This window comes from Mytilus edulis, chromosome 10 (assembly GCF_963676685.1).
Source record: "Mytilus edulis chromosome 10, xbMytEdul2.2, whole genome shotgun sequence".
Classification (NCBI taxonomy): Eukaryota; Metazoa; Mollusca; class Bivalvia; order Mytilida; family Mytilidae; genus Mytilus; species Mytilus edulis.
This window is the reverse complement of record NC_092353.1, coordinates 59,117,425-59,139,081: the sequence shown is the minus strand read 5'-3', so window position 1 is coordinate 59,139,081 and position 21,657 is coordinate 59,117,425. Positions and strand designations below refer to the sequence as shown.

General features: G+C 32.7%; 1 protein-coding gene across 8 annotated transcripts in view; it reads left to right on the top strand.

Annotated features, from left to right (window-relative positions):
* Positions 1–17,863: 17,863 nt before the first annotated feature.
* The window catches only part of LOC139491560 (uncharacterized), a 168,038-nt gene continuing 164,244 nt past the window's right edge, over positions 17,864–21,657 (top strand). For all 8 annotated transcript variants that reach the window (XM_071279311.1, XM_071279313.1, XM_071279316.1 and 5 more), the window contains exon 1: positions 17,864–18,005. In XM_071279311.1, the coding sequence (XP_071135412.1) occupies positions 18,000–18,005 (6 nt within the window). In that variant the 5' untranslated portion in view covers positions 17,864–17,999. The remainder of the gene's footprint in view (positions 18,006–21,657) is intronic.

Below are 21,657 nucleotides of genomic sequence, written 5' to 3'. Positions count from 1 at the left end.
CCTTTATTTAATAATTAGGTTATAAAATTATCAAGAGTGGCAGTCAACTTTTTTATAATTTAACACTATTTAAAAAGGGTGAAACACCTTACAGAGTACCTTACAATTATATTTTTGTACTTTAATTATTAAGTGTATACATACACGAAAAAGTACCATCAACGACCTAAACTAAAAATATATAAAAAGAAGATGTGGTGTGATTATATTTTTGTACTTTAATTAATAAGTGTATACATACACGAAAGAGTACCATCAACGACCTAAACTAAAAATATATAAAAAGAAGATGTGGTGTGATTGCCAATGAGACAACTCTTCACAAGAGACCAAATGACACAGAAATTAACAACTATAGGTCACTGTTCGGCCTTTTACAATGAGCAAAGTCCACCTCGCATAGTCAGCTATAAAAGGCCCCGAAATGATAAATGTAAAACAATTCAAACGAGAAAACTAATGGCCTAATTTATGTACAAAAAAATGAAAGAAAAACAAATATGTTACACAGCAACAAACGACAACCACTGAATTACAGATTCCTGACTTGGGACAGGCACATACAAACAAAATGTGGCGGAGTTAAACATGTTAACAGGATTCCATCTCTACCCCTAACCTGGGATACTGGTGTAACAGTACAACATAAGAACGACCTATAAAAATCCGTTGTAAAGGCTTAACTCATCAGATGGATACAAATAGAAATACATCAAACAAAAACAGAGTGAACGTGGGCGGGTACTTGTACATCCTAACAACAGAAAAGACACTAAGTACAGATCTGAGAGTACTCGCAGTTATTGCAAGCTAGTTTAAAGCCACTAACAGCTAATAAAAACAAAACCTAAGACTAAATTATAAATCAGTACATATCCAACATCCAATGCATGTAGTGTTAAGACGTCACAAACAGTCAGAGAAAACATGACCTTATATATGATCATATAGATCTATTGAAAGCTATTAGAAAGTACCAAACCTTTGCATAAATTTGCCCGGGTTTATTTCCCCGCACTATTCATTTATCCTCCAGAATAAGCGACAATGAACACCCGCAAAAAAAACCGATATATGGTCAAAGTGTTGAAATGACTCCACTGTTACTATATGTTATCTGTTATATTATTGAAATGTTGTCGTCCTCACACTGAAGTTAAGTTTTAATTAATTTTTTTTTTGGTATTAATCTATCAGTTGAATGGAGTGTTTTTCACTATATGTTATCTGTCATATTATTGAAATGTTGTCATCTTCACACTGAAGTTAAGTTATTATTTTTTTGGGGGGGTATTAATCTATCAGTTGAATGGAGTGTTTTTCGTTGTAAGCGGTATTATTGATATGTTATGTTCTGTTTTATTGTAAAACGTTCCGTACTAAAGAAAGTCCACTATCAGTGTATGTTGCAGCTTAAAAAAAAGCAATCGTATCAATGATTTTTATCAAAAACGGTTGTCTATCAAAGCTTTAATTTATTAGCTTTTTTAAGTTATCTTTATCTTGTGTAATAAAAAAAAACAGTTTATTTCATATATAAATAAAGGCAACAGTAGTATACTGGTGTTCAAAAGTCATAAATCGATTGAGAGAAAACAAATCCAGGTTACAAACTAAAACCGAGGAAAACACATATGGTATGCTTTAATAACTGACTATAAGGTATTGGTGATTCTCATTGTTGAAGGCTGTAGGGTTTCTTATAATTGCTTACATCTACTTCATTTGAACTTTGGTGAATAGTTGTCTCATTGGCAATCATATAACATATCTCCATATTTTTATATGGACTAACAGCTTTTTTTACCCTTAGTCCCAACTGCTTAAACAGTCTTCTACTGCATTTTGTTTTGGACAAATATAGCATATGTTGACTACAAGTCCATGACTGAATATTCTTTTTTCACAAATTATTGGATATAATAACCATTTTGATAAAAAAGCAAAATTGCATTTTATATATAAATGATCAGACCAATGGAAGTAAACTGCTATTTCAATAAGATTGTATCAGTTCATTTCCCTATGGTAAATCAGAACATTTACTGAATAGAACCAACTTTAATTGATTTGTTCACCTTTGAAAGAAGATTAACATTTGCATTATATTATAATGGACATGATTAGTACAAGATTTAAGTCGAAATCAAAAGGTTTACACCATATATGTAATGAATACATACTTTGTAATATTACAATGCATATAAAGAAAATAGCAATATACAAAGAATAAGTTTTAAAGCAGATGAAGGGTGACACGTTCCAAATGACGTTGACAAATATAATTATAACATGAAACAATAACAAATGTGTTCTACGTCATAACCTCAACTCTGTGTTTGCTTAACAATAAAAATGGGACAATGTATGATGCATATTAAGAGTATAAAAGGTCGACACACGTCGTTAATAGTTATCAAAAGTACCAGGATTATAATTTTATACGCCAGACGCGCGTTTCGTCTACATAAGACTCATCAGTGACGCTCAGATCAAAATTTACGTTTTAAATTGTTATATATCAATTGATTTGCGTTAAAAGCATTCTTAAGTTAAATGTTCACTAAGAGCACTTAATGTTATAACAATATTTACTCGACGACAAAGAGCTTTCTGCCGACTCTCTTAAATTCAAACATTTAAACAGTACTTAAATGTTATTTCGACCGACCATTCAATTGCATATAATGTAGAGTATTTTGATCTGCATACAAACTATAATATCGACTAAAGTCAACTTTGGCTAATGAGTTTCAACCTTAGTTTTAGCACAATTATGATGTATATCTTGAATTTAAACTTGAATTTACTATCAAAACGCATCAAAATAAATCATTTCAGAAGGGAATATGGTGTTTCTTAGGTAAACAAGTATTAAGCCGATTTGTTTGGTTGTTTTTGTTTTCAGAGAGGTTATATTTACCTCAACATACTACCAGTTAAAAATGACTTTACTCATCAACAAAACATTACACATCCATGTAAACAAACACTTAATTGTTACTTGGATGGAGAGTTATCTCATTGGCACTCATACCACATCTTCCTATATCTACAAACAGTATATTATGATACATATGACATCAGTATACCGATGTTCAGTTATATTTCATATGTTTAAGCATTATAAAGGCAACAGTAGTACCGCTGTTCAAACTCATAAATCCATGGACAAAAAACAAAATCGGGGTAACAAACTAAAACTGAGGGAAATGCATTAAATATAAGAGGAGAACAACGACACAACACTACAATGTAACACACACAGAAACGGACCGAATATCAGACAAAATCCCACGAGAAAAACAAATATAACATCAAAACCAATACATGAATTTGGAATAGACAAGTACCGTGACACGTCTTATCGCAATGTGAATTTACACTCAAAATTAGGAGAAAACATACGACGCAACGTTAAAATGTAACACACACAGAAACTAACTATAATATAACAATGGCCATATTCCTGACTTGGTACAGGACATTTTTAAAGAAAAAAATGGCGGGTTGAACCTGGTTTTGTGGCATGCCAAACCTCCCCTTTCATAGCCATGTGAAATATAACATTAAAATGACAACTCAACACCACAGGACTACAATATGAATAAATTGGAGAATACAATTGACAAAGAAACACACGAAGATTATGCCAGTATTATGATTTAAAGTACAAATGGAGTCAACGGTAGTTATTCACGCTAATTAAAATTTGGAATTCTGAGGCAATAGTAGTTCACCAAATTAAATGTTCCTAAATCCATGTATCAACATAATGCAAAATAAGGCAGAAATAAAAATATATAAACGTAGTAATAAAAAAACTCAGCAACATTTAAGGTAAGCGTATCCTGAGTAAAAAATCCTTTGCAGATTATTGAACATTTTTATAACTTAAAAAAATAAGATAGTGACATATGGAATATTAGGCCAACAGATACTCAGTTTTAATGTTGAAAGTACAAAAAGGTCATAAAACATGTAAAAACAGATAATGCAGAACGTTATTTTCATAAACCGCAAATTTGAAACTTGAATACAAAACTTGCAAATTGATTTGTTTTTATTTTGAAAATAGCAAAATATGGGGCTTGATTGGGGTTAAAAAAATATATACTATTCAATGGAATATACCATAAGCGTATACTAATATAAACTTATTAAAAAAAGATAATACTGAATCATATACAGATAACGGTTGTCAAAACACTTGTAAAACCATCTCAAATACTTCAAATATTAAGTTCACAGTAGCAGATAAAAAAGTATTTTAGGTTTCTGCAAGTTAATTATACTATATATTACACTTAATTTGTTTTCTGTCAGTACCTACTATTAAGGAAGTACACCTCCGAGGAGCCAAACATTTCTAGAATTAAAATTTTGTTCTTAACCTGATTTTTGGGTTTATAAGACCATTACAAAATAATTGGTGAAGAAAAAATCATATGGTGGTGCACTTCGTTTTTGCTACATCCCTTTGAAAATGCCCAATTTTGATGATTTTCCCATTTTTCATCGATTTTTACCTATTTTTGGGCTATTATCGTGAAAAAAAATCACAGTTCAACAATTAAACTTTTTTTCGTACTTTTTATAAAGATGAAGTGGACCAATCTGAATAAATTTTACTTAAAAAAACTATAGGTAGGTGTTAATATAAGAAAATTTTTATCATATTTTAACGCTTTTTTGTGTAAAATGCTGTCAATTTTGTATTTTTGTGATTTTTCTCAGTTTTAAGAACAAAATGCATATTATTTCCACTTTTTTGTTATAAATGATTGACAAAATACATATCTAAGAAATTAGAAAAGACCAAAATGATACGGGATGAACATAATTCTTGTAAAATCACTTTTTGTATACCTCACCCATTTTCTCAAAATTATGGCTAAAAATACTGACTTGATTGGTCGTAAAATTTGAAAACTAAATTACTCAAAAACCATTCATTGTAAATACACATTTTTTTCACACAGTTTGATTATAATATTTTTAAATTTCATTGATATTTTCCATTTGTATCACATGTTTTGGAAATAATTCATGAACGAGATTTCAACGAGACTAAACGAGACTGAAAAGTCAGAAGAATACATCCTGTGTAATTTCACTCCCTACTTGCAATTTGAGGCATAAAACATGGAGAAATAGATTTGAAAAATTGGCAAGCAACCCACTGTCAACACTAGGGACTATATTCGTGGACAACGAAAAACAAGGGATGACAATTGTGGTCTCGGACCATCTGGTTCATTGTAATAAAATAAATACTATTATGTTTATCATTAGTTACGTAGTGTGGCAGTGACCTTATTCGTTATTCGTTAACTAAACGTTAATGTGCTAGTGTTGTTAGTGTAGAATCTGTACAATATACACATTTCATGTAGCCGAGTTCTAAATGTTGTTTATATTTATAGTTATCTCTCCAGACGTTTGTCCTCGGTTGACATTTGTAAATATTCCATTGATCGAAAGTGGTTTCATGTAATAACATTTGATATAGTACGCATAATATTTTATCTTGGTAAACTTTAAATTATCTCTCTCTCTATATATATATAACTGTAAATCTTTTTATTGAAATAAATCGTAGGCAGATTTGATTGGATGAATATTAAACACTTACTACAAAATGGAGGTCTTTATCGAGACACCATATTTAAATACATGAAAATTATTGAATTCGAAGGCTGCATTATTTAAGCTGTTATTCAAACGTTTATTCGTATAGTTGTGAAAATAACTTGTGTTGGTTTTTTAATTATAATGGATAATTGTAAAATTATCAGAAAGTTTCTATTTATTCTTTTGCTGAACCATGTTCATGGTCAGACATCGTCACATATATGCAATTATATACTGATATTTTTACAAGTTACCAACCATCCAATCGTCCAAAATTCTGATTTTTCAGCACCATTACAAATAACACTGTCACCCTATTTGATGACCATTACTGAAATTCAGAAAGTGGACGAAACTCTGGATGTGGCTTTAGGACTTATATCAACGACAAATTGAGATATCGGACCATCTGGTTTATTGTAATAAAATAAATACTATTATGTATATCATTAGTTACGTAGTGTGGCAGTGACCCAAATCGATATATATAGGACCAATAAATTAAATATATAGTGAAAGTTTATGGTCACTTGCACACTCTGTAACGAATTTTTCCTACCGACTATCTTAACATGTGACAATTAGGCTTATTGCCGATCAAAGAACCTACTTGTATTGGTCTAGACAAAACAAATGCCAACAGTAACAATTTTGTAGCTTGTAAAGTGTTTTCCGCATTTATTTCAATTGTTCATCAATATCTTTTTTCAGTCTGTTCATCAACGCTATATTGTTTTAATAAAGGGACATAACACCACTACTGACCGTGTATTCAAATAAGCCTAACGTACTAACCCCATATGAAATATACATGCGGTAGTTTTTTACAATTGATATACCTAGAAATGTATTGGAGGTAAGATAAATATAAATACATAGTCATGTTGACAGGATCAAGATCGGTACAGACAATAAACATGACAGAGAATGGTGGTTGTTCCTCTGGTACCATTCTTTATCCGGAGCGGGGTTGTCTGTTACAGTTCAAGCTATATAGATACGTAGTCACGTCGATCAAATTAAGTAGTGAATAATATAAATGTCCATATTGACTATTGGTGACAAGTTTCCTTCTGACTGGTAGGTTAATTTATGAGCAGTCGCGTTTGATGCTTTGACTTTACCTCTATATTCATATGTAATTAAAGATAAATTAATTCTACTAATTGGGGAAAAACAGGTTTCTCCAACTATGTATATTTTTACATATGGTTACAGTAAGCTTGGAATATAGCAATTGTTGTGACCATTTTTTCCAATGATAATTCTAAGAGAAAACGTTTCCTGTAAATTGACGAAAATGCTTTAACATGACTTTATATATACCTTAAGTATATGTATTATTCCCTGAAATTAACAATTTTTACCGGGTTTTTTCTTGTTTTGTGTATATTTGAGTGGTTAAACTAGAAAAAAAAAGATTCAAAAGATTAGATATGTTACCAAACACAAAATTAGACATTATGACAACTTGTTGATTTTAGAATTCTCAAGTATGCACCAATGTTGTTTATTCGGTCATATATAATTTTATTGACGGTCCTTAAAATATTAAATTCAATGGAAATGGTAGGTAACGATTAACCAAAATTGGCACATTTTTTATATATATATATTTGTTATTCGATGAAAAAATAAATGAAGTAAAAAATCAAAACGAATATTATAAATCTATATGGTCATCAAATACAACCCATAAATATAAAAATAAGAATATGTGGTACACTTGCCAACCACACAGTTATCTCTAGAACCTAACTTTCTTAGATATAAGCAAATATGGTAATCACTCGTCCTTCAACAATTAGCAAAACTCATATGGTATGTTGAATTATATAGAGGATCGGACATGAACAATTAAAAATAGTAAAATTTTACGCGTGTAAAACGTTAACTTAATTGTTCAGTTGAATGAATAAAGTGGCGGGTATTTCATTGGTAAATTGATGCGCATGGACTTCAACACGTAACATCGCTGCAATGATACATGACGACATTGTCTCATATTTTCGAGTATCAGGTACAAATATTATGCAGTAAGATCAAAGGGAAAATGTACAAGTTGTCGTTAAATGTATTTATCTTACCTCCTATACATTTCTAGGAATTTGGTTGGTTAAAAGCAACCGCGTGGAGACCGTGTATAATCCATATTAGGTTAGTAGGGTTCCATATTAGGTTAGTAGGCGGGGCTTATTTCAATACACAGTTAGTAGTGATGTTACGTCCCTTTATATCAACAACTCGGTGTTGAGGAAAAATCTTAAATGTTTCAACAGACGAAAAAATAGACGATGAACGATTGAAATAACTTCAAAACACATTTAAAAGAGGGACTAAAGATACCAGAGTGACAGTCAAACTCATAGATTGAAAATAAACTGACAACGCCATGGCTAAAAAAAAAGACAAAAGACAAATAATAGGACAGAAGACAAAGCATAGAAGACTATAAGGACTATGCAACACGAACCCCATAAAAACTGGGAGTGATCTCAGGTGCTTCGGAAGGGTAAGAAGATCCTGCTGCACATGTGGCACCCGTCGTGTTGCTTATGTTATCACAATCGTGAAAAGGGAAGGGTATTGTAATTACGACATAAGGAACATATTCGATATCATCTGTGAAACCGTTATACCATAACGGTCAACCAACACGTGATGGCGTCCGTAAAATTTACGAAGGGATGATTTCAACTTCACCATTTGGAACTCTTGGTTTAATAGCTTCCTATTGAGCAGCTATCCTCTATCAAGGAAATCATGATAGGAAATACACGCCCAGAAATATCGTATCAATTTGGAGATATATACTCTGTATGCAGGTGCTGCTGGAATGTTGCTACATAGAAATGGAAAGTTCACAATTGGGAACCTGAAATCATCTCTTTTGTCGTAAAGTTTTGTTTTTAACTTTTTAACCGACCCTCATTGTCAATTTCTAGATGTAAGTCAAGATATGAGGCAGACTTAACTGTATCTGTAGTATCCTTTATCTCTAGTTCGATGGAATAGATTCGTTCAACATAGTCACCAAGTTTTGTATTATTTAGTGAGAGAACATCATCTATACAGCGGAACGTATTGTTAAAGGATGTTGCTAACTTCTTGTCTTTCTTCCTAAGAAGTTCCTGTATGAAGACAGCCTCACAATTATAAAGCTTACAAGTTGTTATAGTTGGTAGTTGTTTGTGTATAGACCGATGGAAGTAGGTTCTGAATACTAACAGTTTTGAACACTTGGTCACTTTGATAGGCCACTTGTCTAAATACCACATGTTAAGATAGTCTATAAGATAAATTCGTTACATAGTGTGCTAGTAACTTGATACGATATATATGTTCGTATCTAAAATCATTTACACCAAGATTTTGTTAAAAGAATTTGATACCTTGTGGTTATCATGATTTTTAATAACATATGGTAGAGTTACTAAAAACTGTCATTCTGCATTGTCAATGATATATTAGTGTAAATTAGAATAACCAATTCGGGCTAACGCCAACATATGTATCTTATTCATCAATCTTAATGTCTAAAATATTAGTAACACAAACTACGGGGCGCCGAATGGGACTCTTGTGATTTTGTACACGAAACTCAATTTTGTACGAACAAAATTAAAGTGAGTTTTGTTCAACAAAAATGAGTTCAGTTTAACAAAATTTGTAGCATACTACAAATTTAAAATTTTGTCATACAAAATTATCTTTCAGCATGTTCAGTGGACAAAAGTTACTTTTGTCATGACAAAATTCATTTTTGTAACACAGACTTTACTTTTGTTACCTAATTTAAAAATTGGGCGACAAAACTCAATTTTGTATGCACATTTGTTTAGTTTGGATTCTGTGAACTAATTTGCATACAAAATCGACTTTTGTGACACAGAATTGACTTTTGTGAGACAAAATTGACTTTTGTGAGACAAAATTGACATTTGTGAGACAAAATTGACTTTTGTGAGACAAAATTGACAAAAATATTACAGATACAGCAAGTGATTCTTAATAGCTAAAAGACACATTTTTCTTTTAAAATACAACTTTTAAAACTTACAGGAAACTAATCCAGGCTTAAAACTTTCACTGTGCCCTCGCTCTAACTTATACCCCCCCCCCCCCCAAAAAAAAAAACTGCAATACTATTGTCATTCTTATAGTCAGCACTAAATTGTTCACAAATAAATCTGTTTTAAGCTGCTAAAGACACATGATTCTAATGTCCTTTGTTCTATATTTATACGCTCCATTTTTATGCAAAACTTTTTACAGTTTGATTTTATGGGTTATTGTTGAAGGTCGTATGATGACGTATGGTTGTTAACACATACTTCCTTTGGGTTCTTATGTAAATTTGTCCAAGTATACAAACATACCACATCTCTTGAGACTCCTTTATATGAGTATTGTATAATTTACAACGTATTTTGGTGATCATGCAAAAAGACCGTAATCCCGAAAATCATAAACATATTTTCTCATCTTAATAGGGGCAAGAGGGGTTCCATTAACAGGTCAAGAATTAAGATTACAGTTAATTAAAAAAAAAAATGAACATGGAACTATTGTTCTGCCTTTATGGAAATCGGCAAGCTATTGGCCGATATTATCTTCCACTGGTGAAGGGTTTATTAAAGAGGTGAAGGGATGTATTGACCTACCCACTGACAAGGAATGATTATACTATAACCCCAGTAAAGGAAATAAATCAGTATTTGGGAATATCGATTTACCTTTTAGGGTGCTGGCTTTGAAAATGGTTTTGAACCTGCTAGCTACTGACATGTAAAAGCTTTCAAGTTGGTGGTGATTTATTTCAGCTATACAGAGGTGGTGGTATAAAAGTCATATTTTCTAGACAGTCTGAATGACTGTGGTGGTGGTTTTTATTTCATCAAAGATGAAGTTTTTAAAACATTAGTAAATGAGTACTAAGTCTTAGTTAAATTGTTTGTATGCACATAACGTATTAATGTATGTTTTAGTTTTACGTATGTTTTTGTAGGCTTTCAAAAACGACCTGTTGGAACTACATGTACCTACTTCATTGATTGAAAAAAATTCTGATTTGTTAACGGAGAGTAAATCGAGCAACACAGTTCAAAATTATTATTATGGTTTTTTAAGATGGAAAAAATGGAATATCTAGTGAATTTATTTTACCGGCCAAAACAATTCATGTGGCTTTATATATATCTAGTGTGTTTAGTGCAACAAAACCATACGCCCAGTCCTGTCAATCAAGCTTTTTATAGTATTAGATGGGCACATAAAATTACTATTGAGATTTATCCTACTGATTCCGATTTAGTGAAAAATATTCTGGAAGGAGCTAATTAGAGACGTCTATCAGTTACGGTTAAGAAGAAAGAGCCCATAACTCCAGACATGCTTTCGCATATGTTTGATAAATTTATTGTGAAGATAATCTGTATAACCAGCGTTCTATTTGTGCCTGCTTGTTATCGTATTCTGATTTTTTACGTGTGTCCGAATTGTTGAATCTTAAAACCTGTGATGTTTTAGCTAGCACTCCACAGTTAGAAAATAAAATAAAAAATGGGCCACAAAATGTTTTATCATCTCCTAAATACATTAACCGAACTGTTTAGTTTAAACAATATTTATTCAAAAAGTGCATGAAATATAAATATACAATATAAATACAGGGATTCGGAAACAAGAAAAACTTATATAAAATTGAGAATGGAAATGGGGAATGTGTCAAAGAGACAACAACCCGACCAAGTAAAAAACAACAGCAGAGGGTCACCAACAGGTCTTCAATGTAGCGAGAAATTCCCGCACCCGGAGGCGTCCTTCAGCTGGCCCCTAAACAAATATATACTAGTCCAGTGATAATGAACGCCATACTAATTTCCAAATTGTACACAAGAAACTAAAATTAAAATAATACAAGACTAACAAAGGCCAGAGGCTCCTGACTTGGGACAGGCGCAAAAATGCGGCGGGGTTAAACATGTTTGTGAGATCTCAACCCTCCCCCTATACCTCTAACCAATGTAGTAAAGTAAACGCATAACAATACGCACATTAAAAATCAGTTCAAGAGAAATCCGAGTCTGATGTCAGAAGATGTAACCAAAGAAAATAAACAAAATGACAATAATACATAAATAACAACAGACTACTAGCAGTTACAATTAACTGACATGCCAGCTCCAGACTTCAATTAAACTGACTGAAAGATTATGATTTCATCATATGAACATCAGGCACAATCCTTCCCGTTAGGGGTTTAGTATCATACCATCATAACATATATGAGAAGAACATAACCCGTGAACATAATTACTGTTTGTGTTAACGTTGTACATGTGCATAAAATTATGTATGTAATCAGTATTTTCCTTAAATTTGATTTTCAAAAGTTAAAAGGGTGAAAATCAATTCCTTTCATGTGTATCCATGGCAACATTCTGCATTTATTTACCATAAAATATTGCAAAAAGGGGGGGGGGGGGTGAACATGTCACATATCCCCTAAATTTTGATCAAACTAGAATTTCAATGCCTTTGAGTGATACTTTTTTAGAAACTGTTTTCATAAATCTTCCTAATGATCAAATAAAAAATGATCGCCTCATTTTTTCGTAAAATCCAATTACAAAGTTCGTGCGATAAAAAGTTGGAAAAAAACATTACAATATTTGCCGGACCAATGTATGGTATGGACATGCAAATGCGGACTGTCATACAGAAAACAGCCTGGTATATTATATACATATTTACATAACCTTGATGTTCATATAAATCCAATACAAAGGCTATTTTAATACTCAGCTATCCAAAAATGAATTTTATTGCACACTAGCTCTCATATTTAAAAAATCCACAAAATGCGAAACTACACACCTAACTCTGGAGTGCTACCTTATTTTTTCAAAGTTTATACAGAAAAGTAAAACCGATATTTACAGAGATGGTGATAGAATAATTATCGCTAGAATCGGGAATCGGGAATAAATTGTGCTCTGTTAAGAATTTAGAGAAGTATTTGGAATGGAGTAATAATCAAACAGATTGTGATTTAATTTTATTTCGGAATTTGACGAAATCCAAGGATAGTCTTCCGTAAAGACAACAAACTTCTTTCATATACAAGAATGAGGGAGCTTTTTATTGAAGTTTTTACTCCGTTTGTGCCGAACATAAAATCATTTGGTCTCCATAGTTTGAGAGCAGGTGGAACATCTGCAGCTTGTAATTTTGGAATTTCGGATAGACTGTTGTTAAAAAAGGCATGGACGATGGAAATCGGAGACTGCGAAAGATGGTTATGTGAGGGACTATTTTCCCGACAGAATGTTGGTTTAACTAAATTTGGGTCTATAGATATATTTTTGAATAAATCTCTATTTTCTAATACGATTTTCTCGTTCTTTGGCACAGCAGCGGCGTTGTCGTGTAGCTTTACACTTTACTTATGTATTCTTTGTATTTTCACAGTAACTGTTATTTCAAAGGCATACATTATCATGGGGTGACGTACATGAGACTAGTATTATGTAGTGAAGTTTAATATAGAACGAAGGTTATTACAAGAGAAATATAATTTCATACAGTTGAACGTAGTGAGTTAGAGTGAAATTATTTTCTCCTGTCTTTTCATGATGTATATAAGTGTCGTACCTATCGTGTGGTCTGTTTCCCGCAAAACGGGGATTTCGGTCATTCAGCACGACAGCGCCAAAGCGATCGGTACTCTTTTAAACACTTGGTAATTTTAATTTGTTCATTTAGTCCCCCCTTTTTTATTTATTTATAAGATATATAGGATTGATTGGACTGGAGGGTTGTTTTTCTTTTTGGTATTATATTGTGTGAAATATATAGTTGTGTATAATATATATATACATATGTGTTTATGAATTTTCATGTGTAACATATTTAATAAACATAGGCTACAATGTAGCAGCGTTGTTGTCGTGTAGCTTTACACTTTAATTATGAGTTTTGCATTCTTTATATTTTCACAGTAAATGTTTTTTCAAAGGCATACATCTATACATGTATCATGGGGTGACGTACATGTGTGACACTATAGTATTATGTAGTGAAGTTCACTACAAAATGAAGGTTGTATCAAGAGAATAACTTAAATGATCATAGGCGGATTCAGGGGGGGGGGGCTGGGGGCCCGGGCCCCCTCTTTCGTGGGAAAAATTGGTTGATTATATAGGGAATCACTGAAGCATGACTGGAGCCCCCCCCCCCCCCCCCCCTTTAATGAAAAATTCTGGATCCGCCACTGATGATATAGATAAATTAAAACATATCCTCAATCCTGAAACAAAACATGACACTTACAAATAAGCCTCCTTTTTAAAAAGATCACTATTAAAGGCTAAGGGCAGGGAGTCCTTGATATAAATTTAATCTCTTATATACATATATATTTATTTGAAGAAAGACAAGGATTCTAGTTCAAAGCGTCTGCATTGTTTTTTTCGTTGTTTTATATATGTAAACTGTATATCATGTATGATATTTTTCCATTGGCCCATGTGGCCGTAAAGTGCTTTTCAATAAAGTAAAGTACAAGACTGGTAAAATTTGTCCAAATATGGTAGTCACATGACTTCTATATTGTTGTCTTTATGAATGGACTCAAACCGGTTCAGCATTCCGAATAAATATACTTTGTTATATATATATATATATATATATATATATATATATATATATATATATATATATATATATATATATATTTAGACGAGTTGTATATACATAATGTACACAGCCATGTATCACCATCATTGATGGCGATCAGATGGATACATCTGTTGTAGAGTTGTCACTGACTCAGACGTACTTATAAATATATTATTTTCTGTGACTGTATCTTACATTAATTTGTAGGATCCTTTACTATAGATAATTGAGCTGATCTGTGACGATAACATCTCCATGCCTTATATATCATGTACTGTAGTGCGCCGCTAGATTAAAACTGACGAGGAAAGGTAACACACGGCCACTGAAAGCTTTATTTTTGTAGAGCCTAGGTGGTCGTGTGGTCTAGCGGGACGGCTGCAGTGCAGGCGATTTGGTGTCACGATATCACAGTAGCATGGGTTCGAATCCCGGCAAGCAAATTTACAGATCTAACATCGTTGGGTTGATGTTTAGACGAGTTGTATATACATCATGTACACAGCCATGTATGACCATCATTGATGGCGATCCGATGGGTACATCTGTTGTAGAGTTGTCATTGACTCAGACGTACTTATATATATATATATATATATGTATTTTTTTTTTTTATTTTTATTTGCGTGACACTCCAGGGCTTTCGTAACAGTTAACAAAGCAACTCGAAGTCCCTTGAAAAGTATAAAATTCAATTCTTTGAATTTTCGAAAAGTTTTATTTCATAATTTGTGAAATACCTTTTTGTCTGTAGAAAATTATCCTGGAGTCCTAGTCAGCAATGTAATAATAATGGCAATTGCTTGCTATCTCCGTTTTGTGAAATTTTGCTGAAGTGGATGCACATACGTCTGATTTATTTTCAGATACTACAACTACACAGGCTGGAATGCCTCATAGCATTTGTGCGATTTGATCGGAAACATACATTGTACAGTCTACTTGCACGCTTACAAAATTTTGTATTATACACATAATAGAGAACAATCTCGTATTTAACATCTTCAAATGGGAATAATATTTATGTCAAGTTAGAAATTTCAGTATCGAAAAAGATTCAGAATAAGTGCTCATTCTATTCAGTTAACTACATGCAGACCCTCAACTATGGGCCAGTCGGCAATATATATAAGAAACCAAAAGAAGTAAAATCGAACAAATGATCTGTGCAGTTTTGGGGGAAAGTTTAATGCTTTCTGATTGTTTTTATTATTATAATATAAATATATAAAACAGTTGATTTCCCCCGAATGAAAGTTTGAGTTTACTGAGGGTGGTACAGGGTTATTTTCGTGCAACGTGTTTTGCCATTTTCATTTCCGTGAAAAAATGTTCGTTATTCAACGTGTTTCGTTAAATCGATAAAAAGAATAACGTGCAAGACTTTTTTAATAATTGTTCGTTCAACGTGAATTGGCAATTTTATTTCGCGTTCTTCCATGCAGACCCCCCCCTTTTTTACGCCCCTCTTTACTTCTTAACGTAGTTCTTGCTTAAATTGACTGAGTACCAGGTATCTGTCGAAAAACATAAGTTCCGGAGTCAAAAGTCGGTAATATAATAAATATAGTCTCACAAATGTGTCGAGGCGGAGCCAAGAAGGCCAAATTGTTTTTTGAAGATCTAGACTATTTCGGGGCTAGCATATCTATTTGTTTGTGTGTGATAAGCAATAGATTTATGTTTTTTTTTTAACTTAATGAGGAGCAATTTAGGCCCAACTTCCTTTCCTCCTAACGCACCCATAGGAACACATACTATATTATATTTGTTCAACTGTAAATTATAGTCCACGAGAATATTGTACAATTTGGGAATCGTGTTATGAAGGAACTTCTGTTTCGTGAAAACCTTTTATCCAGGTAAAATTGCAACCACAGGCACATGTTGCAATCAATGAGAAGCTCCGATACACATGTGATCACATGTAGAAACAAATAGCCGTGATTGTGCACATGCCGTTGATATTCTTGACATATAAAAAAGTAACACGTTTTCGTATTATAACTATAAATATTCAAATAGGAAGAGATTCTCCGCCTTCCGTGATGTACATGTGTTTCACACTTATGCAAGTACAAGATGAGATTTTGTTTTCAATATATTGATATGCTATATATATACATGTATGCGCCTTCTTCGCCTCTATGCAAATGCTTTGTTATATATATAAACGTATTCTTTAATTATAAAGGCCAATCTTCTTTTTCTCATTCTTATTATTTGGCCATAATTACCAATTTTGTATTTTTTTACCCACTTTTTTTGTTTTCTATTTTGTAAACCCAATCCAGGCCCTCCCTTATTGTTATATTATCCTCTTTTAACTTACGTATGTCTCAAAGGGGGCTTCACTACGTAATTGATAAGGATGAATTAAGCTGGAGCGTAGAAAAAAACTGTTATCGCACCCTTTTCATATAATTTAGAACTTCTTAAAAAAATATACCTTTTAATATTGCGTAGATAAAAATGTAACTTTTTCCCATATTGGTTGGTTTCGTGTGGTGTTTTGGAAAGCCTAAGTTTCTGTATGTAACTATTATGTTAATACTTACGACGAGACTTTCGGCGGTGAAAACAGTGACAGGGCTTTTCATATACAAGTTCTTAATTGACATAATCACGTATGTCTGATGTTTTCCCACCCATTCACATAATTTCAATCTGGAAAAAGTTACCTATTTAACAACATGTCTTATAATCTTGTATACATAGCAAGTGGCCCCTCCCCCTTCACCGAGAATGATGTACTTATGTCAGGTTTAGGATTTTTATGCCCCGACAACGATAGTAGAAGTGCACTATGTTTTCTGGTCTGTGGGTCCCTTCGTCCGTCCGTCCGTCCGTCCGTCCCGTCGTACCGTCTGTTCGTCCGTCTGTCCCGCTCAAGTTCAGGTTAAAGTTTTTGGTCAAGGTAGATTTTGCTGAAGTAGATGTCCAATCAACTTGAAACTTAGTACACATGTTTCCTATGATATGATCTTTTAATTTTAATGGCAAATTAGACTTTTGACCCCAATTTCACGGTTCACTGAACATAGAAAATGATAATGCAAGTTTTATAATTTGAATACAAAATTAGAGTTTTTTTCCCCCTATTTCACGGTCCACCCAACATAAAAAATGATAGTGCGATTGGGGCATCTGTGTACTATGGACACATTCTTGTTTGTTATATGTTCGGCTCCTTTTTTTTCAAAAACGTAGAGGGTTGAATATTTAACCCCACAACATCCTTTTTAATTTTATATAAGATTTCAATAGCTCATAAAAGGTCGTTTACTTTCGATATTGGGAGTTGAAAATCGAGTCAGCCTCTTACCGCCATTTAAAAAAATTAATATATATCGAAAAGGAGCTCTATAACCTATTTATATATTTAGCTTAATATCTTGTGTCTTAACAAATGCTCATCTAACTTATAGCATCAATTTTGAATTCTATATTTTTAATTCCACGTAAGTACATTCTTTTTTTTTTATCGATTTGCCGTCGACGTTCAGTGATTTTACGTGTGACGTCATAAGGGAAAGTACCAATAACAAAAAAAGAGCTTTTACGCAGACGTCATGAAATGGGAAAGCACCTGCAAGTTCAATGTTTACTGAAGATTGAATGTTTTCTAGCTTTGACGACACAGAACAAAGAAATGGACAAAGAGGAATGACAGTCATTCCGTAATGTCGGTAAGCCACCTTCGTTTTGTGAAATTTTATCAACATCAACCTTTTCCGTTGATGACCTTATTTTTAATGATAACATGAAGAACATTCCGTTTAATCTCTTTAAGTTTAGTTTATTGTGTGCATATCTTTTTGTAAAACTTCAAAGTTGTCTCAGACCAGTGAAATTTATTGCTCTTGATTACAAACCGAAGGCTAAAACCATTTTGGGTTGGGTTTTTTTACGCTGAAGTCAGTCTGACAGATTTGTGGGTAAGGACGCATGGTTGTTCAGAATTGGGTGAACACTGAGATGTTTTTTTAAACAAATGAAACTAGTCCTAATAATAGCTTTTCAAGATATCATTATTTGGACCACAACAACCCAACCCATCCCCAAAATCCGACATTTGTTTGCACTTTGTGAACTTATCTTGTGAATGTCCTTGACACAGTAACCAAATTGCATCCCGTATACTTTCAATATCGATTTGTCAGTACAGGGGGTATTGTACATTGCTTATGCAACCAGAGAAATATTATAATGTAACCCGATTGTACCTCCTTCTGAATAATTTATTGCAATATAAATGTGAATCCCTTTTGACAGCAGAAACCGGACTTTTGTCAGCTATACATTTATATCTGACAAAAGTCAGGTTTCTGCTGTCAAAAGGGATTTACATTTAGAGGCAAATATTTTACATGTTTATTTGATATTATATAAAGATGCAAATGTATGACCCATTGAAATATTATTACTTCTTTGAAATTGCACTCTGTTGAGGGTGTGAACGGGTTTTACATGCAAAATAGTGATTAATGGGCAATAATAAAAATTAACAATTCCTTAATTATAAATAATTACAGAATAGCCATAGCCATTATTCTTAAAGATGAATAAGAATAATCGAAAATAATAAAAGAATGAGATACATCATATTTATTAATTATCTAAAAAATTCCAAAAGAAATGTATAATACCAGCTGCGCACCTGCGTATAACGTTACCTTTAATTATGATACCCCCCTTTTTTTCCACCATGAATTTCGAATTAGTCCATTTCCCGTAAATTTCGAAATGTCTGTTTATTATGTAATAGAGAGCTTTAAGTGGCGTAGCCAAGCAAATGAGTAAGTGAAATGTGACAGCCTAGGGATCATTGGAGACTTTTACGAAAACAATGTTAGTTTAAACATATTTATTTATAGTGGATTGGGATATCTTTTAGTTGAGTTTAGTCTCTGATGCATGCTTTTTATTATTATTAATTGTTTTTGGCTTTTAACTATAGCGTACAGTATTTCCAAATCGTACTTTCGTGTTAATAATTTGACCTGTTGATACAATTTGTAACGTTTTCTTGTCATTTATTACATCGAGATGATCGTGAGGGTATTCAGATGTATTGCTATCGGATTCGCCTAGATTTGCACACGTAACTTTCGTTTTGGGTTTGTAACCAACTATTTACATTATAAATACGCGGATATTAACTAGTCCCGACTAACATTCCTTATCGTTTGTAAGAAATACATCACTTCAATGAATACTGATAAAACTATTTTTGTTTAGAACATAGATGATCATAGATTAATAATATGAAAATGCTTTGAAGTCAGATATACATATACTTTTTGTGACATCTTGTGATCAATTTATTTGGCAATCGCCAATGGCCATGCAGTCAGCAGGGTTTAAGACAGTGATATTGTTGGTTTTTTTCAAAACTACCTCTACCCTTTTTTTATTGGGAAAATATGCGTCATTTTCATCAAATTGGGAAATTTAGATTAAACCATGAATTTGACTGAAACTTCAATTTACAGACCCCTTTTCAAGAGTCAAACCCTGTTTTGAAATAAGACTCCTTTTTGTCAGTGATGACACATAAATTGACCCTCAAATCTGCACATATAGTAATTTTAGGCATGAAAATGTATACACAAGTATTTTTCAGTTTGAATTCATGCACTATCTATAATACTAAAATTACGAGGTCCAATTTGTCAGCCGTCATCACGTAAAAACGACGAATCAAAGAATTCAACGTTACGTTATATACAACTAATATAGTACAAAGGTGTAGATTAAAAATTACACCACTCCAGGCCCTTTTGTTTTTCACGTAATTAATATTGCCAATAATTAGAAAGATCCGGGTCGAGTCCGATACCGATTCCAATAGTATTATCACCTGTTACCTATTACTTAATCTGTACGTTCCGCATTTGACAGGCGCACCACCAAACGGTGTATTCAGGATTAATATGTTATATATACGGGTCATAATCACAGGGTTGACACTACTAAATTGTCAAATTGTTACCTACTGTAGTATTTTAAGACTTTCTAAGATTACAATACGAATACTAAAAATCTGGACTAAAAATAAGTTTCAATTTGTAAGCGGGCATGACGTAAAATAGCGAATCAAAGAATTCAACTTTATTTATAACTAATATAGGATAATGCTGTTGATTAAAAAATACTCCATTCCAGGACCTTTTGTTTTCCAAATAATTAATATTACCAATAATTGATAAGTTCCAGTTCGACGGGTTCAAACAGAAAGATTTGAAAGCAGAGAAAATTGTGTATCTTATAATCGGCATGACTTTATCAGATGACAGTACTAATACTAAAATAAGGCTTGCGCATAGTTATATACTTTAATTCAGTCACGGACCCGCGATATCACGGGTGTTTTCTAGTTACTACTAAGACTGTACTGTGTGGGAAAAAAAGTTGTCTTTTTGGGAATAATTTAAAGCCATTTTTTTTCAAAATTGGATTCTTCTCCAGGGGAAAAGCCTTTATTCTCCATTAATTCGAGGCAAACATTATCACTGTAAGAACATCAGTTGTTTGACCTGTTAGTCAAATGCGTTTTGTTAAAATATACTTATTCACTTTTTTGGTAAAAAAAAAATCATTTCAGTGTGGCCTTCCCCAACATGCCCAAGTTGTACATTGTACCTTTCATTTGAGCATGTCCGGTATCGAACTTTTTACCGTAAAGCGCTGGCGAGGCTACCGAAAGAATATAGGGTGTATACATATTTTATCCATTAACGGCAACTTTGAACCCTAACAATTTCCGAATGGGCCTAACTCCCAAAAATTCATTTCAGTGTGGCCTTCCCTGAGTTATTGCCTTTCATTTGAGCTATGTGCAGTGACGAATTTTACCGTATAGCGCTAGCGAGACTTACCGAAAGATTATAGGGTGTATACATATGTTTTTCCTTAAAGGGGCACCAGCTGTCAAATTCGTGGTTATCGATTTGACTCAAATTCTCATATTTGATTTATAATAATGTAAAACATTTATCCAAACTACCAAAAGTCTAAAATAAACAGTTTACAGAGCATGGGGTAGACAATATGTAGGTTCGTTTCGTGTGTATTTTAGTCCAGACGCCATCTAATTAACTATCGATTTGACCTCAGATGACCATATAAGCGATGTAAACATGAATAAAGATATGAATAGATTAAACCAACACGTGCAATTGGATTATTTTTAGGTCTGTTTGAGTTTATTTTATAGATTAAAAATATATGTTTCTCATTGTTTTTAACCGTATAAGAATTATTTTATATGGATCGAATCAGTAATCAAAAGATTTACCGTAGTTTCATTTTCATTGTTGACATTCTTTTTTTTTAAAT